The sequence below is a fragment of the Pongo abelii genome, chromosome 7 (assembly GCF_028885655.2).
Source record: "Pongo abelii isolate AG06213 chromosome 7, NHGRI_mPonAbe1-v2.0_pri, whole genome shotgun sequence".
NCBI classification, from domain to species: domain Eukaryota; kingdom Metazoa; phylum Chordata; class Mammalia; order Primates; family Hominidae; genus Pongo; species Pongo abelii.
Window position 1 is genome coordinate 110,761,374 of NC_071992.2, and position 11,615 is coordinate 110,772,988.

The 11,615-nt window shown below is 38.4% G+C and overlaps 1 protein-coding gene across 4 annotated transcripts in view; it reads left to right on the forward strand.

Annotated features, from left to right (window-relative positions):
* Positions 1-11,615, forward strand: part of INTS8 (integrator complex subunit 8) — a 57,187-nt gene that overhangs the window by 43,379 nt on the left and 2,193 nt on the right. For 3 of the 4 annotated variants that reach the window (XM_009243963.4, XM_063726731.1, XM_063726732.1), the window contains 8 exons: positions 577-633; positions 716-777; positions 5,341-5,459; positions 6,843-6,946; positions 8,027-8,077; positions 9,562-9,635; positions 9,709-9,773; positions 9,929-9,972. In XM_009243963.4, the coding sequence (XP_009242238.2) occupies positions 577-633; positions 716-777; positions 5,341-5,459; positions 6,843-6,946; positions 8,027-8,077; positions 9,562-9,635; positions 9,709-9,773; positions 9,929-9,972 (576 nt within the window). Of the gene's footprint in view, positions 1-576; positions 634-715; positions 778-2,121; positions 2,244-5,340; positions 5,460-6,842; positions 6,947-8,026; positions 8,078-9,561; positions 9,636-9,708; positions 9,774-9,928; positions 9,973-11,615 lie in introns of those variants that run through there. The other variant, XR_008509196.2, reaches the window with a different exon arrangement.

Consider the following 11,615-nt stretch of genomic DNA (forward strand, 5'->3'; position numbering starts at 1 on the left):
AGCCACCTTGCCTGGCCTCTGGTTAAATTATTGAAGTGACCTGTTAATGTGCTTTTCTTCAGTGATCATTATTGGTGGGTGGGATATTCTGATTGGAAAAGTTTGTTTTGCATTTACTTTACCATGTTTTAGTGAATGGAGCAGGTATTTCTTTAAATTGTAAAGAAGTCTTCATAATAGGGGCTAGATGTGTGAAGCCTGGCTTTAATTTTTGCTTAGTAGGATCAATGTCATATTTATTTATTGGACATAACCTAGGTTTCACTCTTTGAACATTATTTTAAGGGATAAAAAGTTACTTGAGAGTCATGTGAGGAGTTGAGCTTGGAGATAGCACCATAAGCCAAACATTTATGCTAATTTTATGTAAATTATGTGCTATGGTCCACGCCCTGCCCCCACATGCGATTAAAAACTTGATTTTTAGTGTGCTAAAGCACATGCTAAAACAGATGCTAAATTTTAAAAAGGCAAGGGTCTTTTAAAATGCTTGATGTCTGTGAGGTTGACAGGAGAAATATTAAATAAATAAAAATACACACACTGTTTAAGGATTCTGTGTTTTCTTTCTCATAGGAACCACTCGTTTTGACTATTATTTTATCACTCTTTGTGAAACTTCACAATGTTCGGGTAAGTATTTCATAATTTCATTTAGAAAAATTTAAAAGAAATTTCTTTGTAAATCACACCTTTTTTCTTTTTCTTTTTAAAGGAGGACATTGTGAATGATATTACAGCTGAACACATTTCTATTTGGCCATCTTCCATTCCCAAGTAAGTAGTGGTATAGCTTTTATTTTATTAATTGAGTTATGTATTTGGAAACCATTCTGACTAGTATAGATACCCTTAGATAATTTTATTAAAGGGCCAGAAATCTAAGATTCTATAGTCTTTGTGTTTCTCTATTATGATAATGATAATTATCTTCCTATAAATTGTGGATAAGGCGTAACCCTTTTTTTTTTTTTTTTTTTTTTTTTGAGGCAGAGTCTCACTCTGTTGCCCAGGCTGGAATGCAGTGGTACAGTCTCTGCTCACTGCAACCTCTGCCTCTCAGGTTCAAGCGATTCTCATGCCTCAGCCTCCCAAATAGCTGGGATTACAGGCACCTGCCACCATGCCTGTCTAATTTTTGTATTTTCAGTAGAGACGTGGTTTTGCCATGTTGGCCAGGCTGGTCCCGAACTCCTGACCTCAAGTGATCTGCTTGCCTCAGCCTCCCAAAGTGCTGGCATTACAGGCAGGAGCTACCACACCTGGCCCAGCATAACTCTTAAGTAGGAGTTAAGATTTATCAGCCTTGGAACAGAAGATATAAGTGGTCCTGATTGTCAGTAGAATTGGAAAATTGGGACCAATGAAAGAATGACTTTCTATCAGGTTTCCAGCATCTTATTTCTTTTACAAGTATCCATTTGAAAGTGATTTGTTTTTTCATAATTTTTTGTATGTCTCATCTAATGCTGCAGTTATCAAAAGGCTCCCAATCTCTTTTAGTTGCTGTAGGAACTAAACTAAACTTCTTTAATTACTTTGAGAAATATTCCCTTTTGCATGCACTACCTGAGAATCACAATAAGATGATGGGGACTTTTTTTAGGGGAGGAAAAAGGGTTCATTTACTTGAAGAAATCATGTACATTTTTCTTTTCCCACACATAGCAACTTCTCATGTGGGGGAATCCACTTGTTTCCTCACAAATGTTTTTCCTCCCTGCCCTCCCTCTCAGTCTTCTTAGTTTGTGCTTTTCCAAGCCTTATGTTATTGCTTTTAGTGGCATCTTTGAAGAAGGAAAGATTTCGGTACATAGGCAAGCTGATAATAGAATAATAGTAAAGAATTTGTTTCCATCTCAATCTTAGAGATTGGAAAAGCTCTCTGTCTCATCCAGGGATTTGGAGGGTCAGAGCAGGTGAGTGCCCCTGCCCTCCACTTACTGAGGCTTGTTTCCCAAGGGAGCACCATGCTGCATGAAGCACATGTGCATGCTCCACAGCATTTGAACTGCAGAGTCCGTCATCCTGTGTTTCTGATTTTTATATAAAATCTGTTGTTAGATACCAATTCAAGAATCAGGTAGAGACAGTTTTTCTTTTCTTTTCTCTTTTTTTTAGACATCGCGTTGCTTTGTCGCCCAGGCTGGAGTGCAGTGGCGAGGTCTCAGCTTATTGCAACCTACGCCTGCAAGGTCCAAGCGATTCTCATGCCTCAGCCTCCCAAGTATCTGGGATTACAGGTGCATGCCACCACCTCTAGCTATTTATTTGTATTTTTAGTAGAGATGGGGTTTCACCATGTTTCCCAGGCTGGTCTTGAACCCCTAGCCTCTAGAGGTCCGCCCACCTTGGCCTCCTAGAGCTCTGGAATTATAGGCGTGAGCCACCATGCCCACCCAGTTTTGGATTTTTTTTTTTTTTGAGGCAGAGTTTCACTTTTGTTGCCCAGGCTGGAGTGCAGTGGCGCAATCTTGGCTCACCACAACCTCTGCCTCCCCGGTTCAAGCGATTCTCCTGCCTCAGGCTCCCAAGTACCTGGGATTACAGGCATGTGCCACCACACTCAGTGAATTTTGTATTTTTAGTAGAGACGGATTTCTCCATGTTGGTCAGGCTGGTCCCAAACTCCTGACCTCAGGTGATCTGCACACCTCAGCCTCCCAAAGTGCTAGGATTACAGGCGTGAGCCACTGTGGCCAGCCCAGTTTTGCATTTTTTAATTGGTGGTTTCAGTGGTTGTGTTTTTGTTTTTTTGGGGTTTTTTTTTGAGACAAAGTCTCACTCTGTCACCCAAGCTGGAGTGCAGTGGTACGATCTCGGCTTACTGCAACCTCCACCTTCTGGGTTTGAGCAGTTCTCCAGCCTTAGCCTCCTGAGTGGCTGGGACTACAGGCATGTGCCACCACACCTGGCTAATTTTTATTTTTATTTATTTATTTATTTATTTTTATTTTTATTTTTTGAGACGGAGTCTCGCTCTGTTGCCCAGGCTGGAGTACAGCGGCATGATCTCAGCTCACTGCAACCTCCGCCTCCCGGGTTCAAGCAATTCTCCTGCCTCAGCCTCCTGAGTAGCTGGGATTACAGGCACGTGCCACCACACACAGCTAATTTTTGTATTTTTAGTAGAGATGAGGTTTCACCATGTTGGTCAGGCTGGTCTCAAACTCCTGACCTTGTGATCTGCCTGCCTCGGCCTCCCAAAGTGCTGGGTTTACAGGCATGAGCCACTGCGCCCCACCTAATGGTTGTGTTTTTTAGCCTCTGTAGTATTACCTCTGTGGCCTAAGTTTAGACTGTAATGATTGGTTTCCAGTGTGTTTATAAATGAGGCAAAAGAATTGTTTACCCTAGGGGCTCTCGGTCAGACTCACGGGGTTTGAGCCCCAGCCTTTTCACTTAGAGGTATATGACCTTCAATAAGTTGCTTTCTGTGCCATGTTTCCCATCTCTAAAATAGTACCTGCCTCAGAATTGTGAGGATGAAATAATATATTTTTATTTATTTATTTATTTTTTTTTGAGGTGGAGTCTTGCTATGTCACCCAGGCTGGAGTGCAGTAGCGCGATCTTGGCTCACTGCAAGCTCTACCTCCCGGGTTCATGCCATTCTCCTGCCTTAGCCTCCTGAGTAGCTGGGACTACAGGCGCCCACCACCATGCCCGGCTACTTTTTGTATTTTTAGTAGAGATGGGGTTTCACCATGTTAGCCAGGATGATCTTGATCTCCTGACCTCGTGATCCGCCCGCCTCGGCCTACCAAAGTACTTGTATTACAGGCGTGAGCCACTGCACCTGGCCTGAAATAATACATTTTCTAAGCTAGATATTTAGAATAAAGACTGGTACATAGTAGGCTTAACTATTATCTTCATGATGAAAATACTTTAAATTGACCCAGAGAAAACAAAATATGACTAAATGTTTGACTAGAGAAAAGTATTTCTCCTGAGTGGGACTCTTTATTGATTCCAAGAATAGTGGGAATGGCACTGGATTGAAGATTATGTTTTTAAAACCAACTACTTGATATATAGAATTCTTACACTTGTAACATTTTGTAAATGTCTGTAAAATTGTAAGCCAATCTAACTTATATAACTATTTAAGTTTAAATAAATAATTGACTATTTGCTAATAATCCCACAATTCGTTTTCCACTGTACTGGGCACTGGTGAGTTAGGGTAAACTGTAACCCCTCAGGACAACAGAAGTACCTTGTCTAAATTCACCTTGTAAATGATAGAGCCATGTGTCTGAATCCACAGCCTGTATTCTTTACCCTTGTGCTTTACTGCTCTTAGGAGGTGGGAGCAGTTAGCAGTTTTTTGGGTGCCGGCCTCGCTTTTCTCTTCACAGTTCCATCTTCTGACTCTGGACCTGAAGGTGTCCACATTTAGCCAGGCTCACAATACTCTTTTCTTGATTCTTGGGGGCTGCCAGATACACTGATGTGATATACTTGGACATCCAGCCCCTGACCCCATTAGGCCCCTGAAATATCTTGAGGGGAGTCAGTAACTCTTGGAAGAAGGCTTAAGGTGGATGTAAGGCCACATGGCAACATTGTCAGTATCTGAGTCCTTGATTTTTATGTAACTTCTCATAGGTAACAGAACTTAAAAATCATTTGGGGGCCAGGTGCGGTGGCTCAGGACTGTAATCCCCAGCACGGGGAGGCTGAGATGGGCAGATCGGCTGAGGCCAGGAGTTTGAGACCAGCCTGGCCAACATGGTGAAACCCCGTCTCTACTAAAAATACAAAAAAAAAAAAGAATTAGCTGGGTGTGGTGGTGAGCGCCTGTAATCCCAGCTACTCAAGAGGCCGAGGCAGAGGAGTCGCTTGAACCCGGGAGGCGGAGGTTGCAGTGAGCTGAGATCGTGCCACCGCACTCCAACCTGGGCGACAGAGTGAGACTCTGTCTCAAAAAAAAAATGATAATAATAATTTGGGGTAATTTTATGAGTCTCTTTCGTTGCCCATAAATTGTGCTAAAAGCAGAGGTAAGGGTTTTATCTTACTACTTCTATATGTTTTAAACATTTGTAAAAGAGGCAAATACACTTTCTTGGTGCAGCCTTGTCTACCTTTGACATTTTGAAGAAAAGAGAACAAAAATCAGATTGTTTTCAACCCCTGATAAAAAGTTAACCCATCACACTTTCTTAGACTTAGTTGTGTTGATAGTTCTTATAATACATTTACTCCTAGTATTTAGCATTATATTTATGTTCACCTAAATCTTGGCTGAGTTTTTGTTTTTAATAAATACATGCATGGAATTTAAAGTTGACTTTTAAAATAGAGATTAATGTTATGTGTCTTTCCTTTTAGCCTCCAGTCTGTGGACTTTGAAGCTGTGGCAATCACAGTGAAAGAGCTAGTTCGATATACACTCAGTATAAATCCAAATAACCATTCCTGGTTAATTATCCAGGCAGATATTTACTTTGGTAAGTGAGATGTTTGGTTGCTTTGTGTTTTGTTTTTATAGCACTTTTTGAAGTGAAAGTAAATATATAACCTATTTTATTTCAATACTTGCTAAGTTTTGTTGAGATTTACTTGTCTTTAGTAAAATTAAAGCAGTAAAAGTATTTGTACTTTTTTTTAGTGTAGAACCTTTGGTTCAGATGCTTTTAACTTTATGTTGACTACCTTTATTCTCGTTTTTAAAAAAATAGTGAATTTTTTTTGTGTGTGTGATGGAGTCTTGTTCTGTTGCCCAGGCTGGAGTGAAGTGGCACGATCTTGGCTCACTGCGACCTCCGCCTCCCGGGTTCAAGCGATTCTCCTGCCTCAGCCTCCCAAGTAGCTGGGATTATAGGCACCCACCACCACGCGTGGCTAATTTTTGTATTTTTAGTAGATACGGGTTTTCGCCATGTTGGCCAGGCTGATCTTGAACTCCTGACCTCAGGTGATCTGCCCGCCTTGGCCTCCCAAAGTGTTAGGATTACAAGCGTGAGCCCCTGTGCCCAGCATGAATTTTTAAAATCTAATTAATTGGTAAAACATCTTTAAGGAGAATGAGGTTTTCTTTTTAAAATGCTTTTTAAAGATTCTAAAATCTCTGCAGGTATAGTTGATCATTATTTTTATTCTTGGAGATAGATCCTAACTCTCCCCATTACTCATCTGCTGGGTTATATGTGATAAGGTTTTCCGACATGATACGAAACTTTCAATGCTTCTATTACTCTACAGATCGAATAAAATTTCTGACTAGAATCATTTCAGAATCTGTGTTTTAGGAGTTGGTTTTTAATTTTTAAGATTTTTTCCTATCATGCTTGTTTCCTAATGAGTTGAATTTTTTAAAGGGAAAGTTCAAGATATGAAGATAAAAGGGATAGTGTGCTGAACACCCATGGGTCTACCACCCAGCTACTAATTAACAGTAATTAGCTCATGGCCAGTCTTGTTTCACGTGTCCACTTTCCCACATCATTCCTCTCTCCTCTGGATTATTTTGATGCAAATGCTGATTTTAATGCTTGTTTCCACCCCAGCCCCCAAAAGAAGCTATCAGGTTCTCGATATCTATCAAGTTCAAGATATCAGCTTGATAGCTGTCAATTTCTTGATACACCAATTCTGAACTACTTCACAAAATTATAATTTGTTTCTAGTTTGGACATTTGGGAAATAAAATCTCCAGATACTAAATTCTGTATTAGGACATTTGGCAAGAAATATGAACTAACATTTTATTTCTAGTTCTGTGGTTTGAATCTGCTTTTGTTAACTTACGAAGTTACACCTGACTCTTCACAAAGGAATCCCTGTTTTTCAACTGTTACCTCTAATGCTTTATGTCTGTTTTTCTGTTTCAGCAACGAATCAGTATTCAGCAGCTCTTCACTATTACCTCCAGGCAGGAGCTGTGTGTTCTGACTTCTTTAACAAGGCTGTGCCCCCTGATGTTTATACAGACCAGGTAAATTGTTTTCATGGGCTGGCTGGCTTCTTGCCTACCTGTATATGTTCTTCCTGGGCCCCCTTTTGGCTGAACTTACCCATTTCCTTGTAATGTGATCGTAAGTCCCAGGTTCATGGCTCTAGAACACATTGCTCTGCGTATTTTCATTGTCCTTACTTCTAGCACCTATTGCTGTCTTGATTCCCCCAAAACACCTCAAATTCAACTTGTCCAAACTGATTTGTGTCTGTCTTTACCATAAAGTAATACACTCCTAATACACTCCTAATAAATTCACCTGCCCTTTCAAAAAAAAAAACAAAAAACAAAAAACAAAACTGCAAAATACCAAACATTTTTGTTTAACCATTTGAGTTGTTCAAGCCCAAACCCTGACCATCATTTTTGGCTTTTTTCTTTACTGACCCTCCTGCCACCATCCAGTTAGCTCTCAAATCATATGGATTTTATCTCCTAAATCCCTATTTTTTTTCCTAATTTCTTGGGTATATATTTAAGATATACAGAATAATGTTTTAATATACACAGTGAGATGATTACTACAGTCAAACAAACAAAAAAATCCATTGCCTTCCTTAGTTACCATTTTTTGTGATAAGAGCACCTAAAATCTACTCTCAGCAATTTTTTAGTATACATTACGGTATAATGAATTCTAGTCCTCATACTGTATATCAGCTTGCTAGACTTTTTCTCTCTAATTGCAAATTTGTGCCCTTTGACCTACTTCTTCCCATTTCCTCCCCATTCCTGCACTGGTGTCAAATTTTGTCCATTTTTTTTTGATATGCGTTGCTCTTTCCTCTGATGTAGGCTACCAGTATCATAACTTAAATGATATTTTTAAAATACTTATAATGGCTTTCGAAATAAGATTGAACATTTATTAGATTTTTGGTTTATTTTTTACAGCAATTTTAAGTTCGCAGCAAAATTGAATAAAAGGTACAGAGTTCCCATATACCCCCCGTTCCTCCACACACAGCTTCCTCTTTTGACATCCCATACCAGAGTGGCACATTTGTTACAATCCATGTTAGCTGGTTTTTGAAAATAATGAGAATTTTGCTTTTGTAGGTAATAAAACGAATGATAAAATGTTGTTCTTTGCTGAATTGCCACACACAGGTTAGTTTATAATATTATGAAGTTGTTTTATTTTTAAGTGTGTTAGAGTTTATAATAAATATAAAGCATTGAACTGGAAATTAGCTTTTATTTTCCATATCAAAATCATTTAGGGTATGTAAGAGTTTGGCATATTCTTTAAATTTTTTAAAATAGTTTATAGAATGTCAACTAAAATGAAAGTATGAATTAAAAACATTGACCTTTAAACCTCCTAAGTGGAAAAAAGCATTTTTCAAGTTTTTAAAGATACTTTAGAAATGTGCATTAGTCATTAGGGAAATGCAAATCAAAACCATGAGATACCACTTCCTACCCACTGGGATGGCTGTAATCTAAAGACGTTTAAAAACAAATGTTGGTGAGGATGTAGGGAAATTGGCACCCTCATATGTTGCTGGTGGGAATATAAAATGGTGTAGCATCAAAATGGTGTAGACTCAGGAAAACAGTTTCCCAGTTCCTCAAAAAGGTAAACATAAGAATTACTATATGACCCAGCAGTTTCACTCCTAGGTGTATACCCAAGACAATTGAAAACATAATGTCCACAGAAAAAGTTGTACACAAGTTCATAGCAGCATCATTCATAATAGCCAAAAAGTAGAAACAACCCTAATGCCCATCAAATGATGAATGACTGAACACAATGCAGCATATCTATGCAGTGAAATATTATTCAGCCATAGAAAGGAATGAGTTACTGTTAACGTGGTACAGCATGGCTGAACCTTGAAAGATTATGCTAAGTGAAAGAAGCTAGACACAAAAGGCTACATAGTCTATGATTCCATTCATGTGAAATGTTCAGAGTAGGCAAATGTATGGAGACAAAGTAAATTAGTGGTTATCAGAGGCTTGAGGTGAGAGGGAATGGAGAGTGACTGCTAATGGCCTTTTTTGGGGGAAATAATGAAAATGTTTTGAAATTACATAGTGGTGATGGTTGTACAACTTGGTGAATATACTAAAAACCACCAGATTGGGTACTTTAAGAGGGTAACTTTTATGGTTTCTGAATTAAATCAATAAAAACTATTTTTTAAAGAGATGGACATTATGACCTGAGTGAAATGTTTTCTATGTTAAGCAGATTGGCAGCCCAAATTTTTCCAAAATGAGCGTCTATACTTGCCAGCTATGAAAGGTTTAATTGCACGCTCTGTATGTCCTTGAATGTCATGACACTTTTGCTTGGCAGTTTTCCACCCCCTTCAGTTTTCTGAACTGGCTTTTTGCCAGCTTCTCATTCAAACCTCTAAAAATTTGTGGTTGAGGTCACTGATGAAGAGAATATTGGTCAGACAGACATGTGTATAAAGGTTTTTGAAATTACAATTGGATGGAATCCATAAATATGAGCTGATTCAATGTGATCCATAAGGCTTCTTAAAGAATATATTCTTTATATGAGTAATTCAAGATCACCCTGTAAAACCAAGCTTTCATTACATGAAACCATTTTCAAATCTTTGTTAATGTAGGTGGCCATTTTATGTCAGTTCCTCAGAGAAATTGACTACAAAACAGCGTTTAAATCTCTGCAAGAACAAAACAGGTATGAATAATTTTTTAAAAATAACGAGGTCAACATTTTTCTGCTTAAGAAATAACTGAATTCTGTCTTTCAGTCATGATGCTATGGACTCCTACTACGACTACATATGGGATGTTACCATTTTGGAATACTTGACTTGTATCCTTTCATCAATGTGTGTGATGTTAGAATGATCCATTTTTATAAATTAAAGGAATATTTAATATTGTATATTTTCCAAATCAAAACTGAAAATGAGATTCTCTCATTATATTTAATACTATCAGATTTATTTTCCTTAAGTGATTCATTAGATCTTCATCATAAAAGAGGAGAAACAGATAAAAGACAAATTGCAGTAAGTTACCTTATGCCTTTCTTCAGTGGTATAGTTTCCAGAATATTAAACAATTAAGATGTGAACCAACAAAAAATAGATTTTGTGTACCTAGTTACTGCCAGAATTTTATTATCAGTGTTTACTTTATAAAAGATCCTTTTTTGATAATTTTAACTGTTCCATGTCATTATATATTATTTTAAAATGTTAGATCATGTCATTTCTCAGTCCCAAACCTTCCAATGGCTTCTCATCTCACACAAAGTTAAAAGTCTTACAATGGCTTTATAAGGCTATATACAACTTGACCTCTAGCCTGTCCGTCTGACTTTTCCTCCTTGCTAATTTCTGCTACACCAGTACCCCTCCTGTTCTTTCAACAAACCAAGAACATTCACCACCTAAGAAGGGCCTTTGAAATTTTCTCTTCCAAGAACATCCAGCTTCCCTCAGATCTCTCGTCAATCATCCTTTCCTGATCATCTTATAAAGTAACAATTTCTGCTTGCCTTTTCCCTCCAGTGCTCTTACTCTCATTTCTTTTTACGTTTTTCTCCGGAACACTTACCAACATCCAACATACTGTATATTTTCCTAATATCTATTTCCCCAGGAGGGTAAGGACTTGTTTTGTCATAGTTGGTCCCTAGAATGGTGCCTGGCACATATTAGGTGCCCCAGAATCACTGATTAGATGAACTCTTTATCTAAATTTGATGTATGGGCCAAAATATTTTAAATTGTATGGCCATATTTACTTGTCTAACATTTACTGCAGCAGTATCACCACAGATCTTTTCTTTGCTCTTTCACTTATATTAATTTAAAAAAATGCTATTAAGGGTCTTTTAAACTTTGTACTTGGACTAAAATGTATGCCCATTGTTTAGAAGAAACAGAATAATAACAGCACTTAAAAAAAAAAAAAGGAAAAAGAACGTGAAGGCCAGTTCCACTTGATTGGAGGCAATTCATTCTCCCTTTTCTAATTTACCTGGGGCTGGAAGGCAATATTGAAAAATTTTCCTAGCTCCTTTTTGCTATTTCCAAACCACTTCTACTTGTATCATTTTTTGAGACCCTTATCCTTCATAACTTAGCTTACTTCCTTACTAGCTCACGTAAGCATCTGGTTGTTCCTCTACATGTGTCAAAAGACGTGATGAATTTACCTGTCACCCTGAGCTTTACAAGTCCTTGCCAGCCTCAGATCTGTGGAGTGTTATTTTTATTCTGTACCAGCCATTCACACCCAAAGCCATGTCTTACTGTCAGGCACAATTGTTCTACGTTAGATCTTATATTGCAACCCACTCTCTGCCCATAACCTATCCTTGTCTTACTTCCTTGCTCCTGAGCCCCTCACGATCAGTGGGATGTTGAGGTTTGTGATATTTTTTTCCCAGTCATTCCCTTCCATCTTCCCTTCTCTACTCATCTCAAGTACAACAAATACTATTCTGCACACTGAGAGATACCGATACAGTTGGTCTGAAGTGGGACCCTGGAATCCAATTTTTAAGTTTCCCGGGTAGTCTGGTGAGGAACCAGGTTTGGGAACCCCTGCTGTGATAGAACTACTCTTGATCAATATTTTTAGCGTCTTCACTTTATCCTTTACCTCACCTGGGAAAGCCCTAGCCCTGCATAAGTCCAGAAAC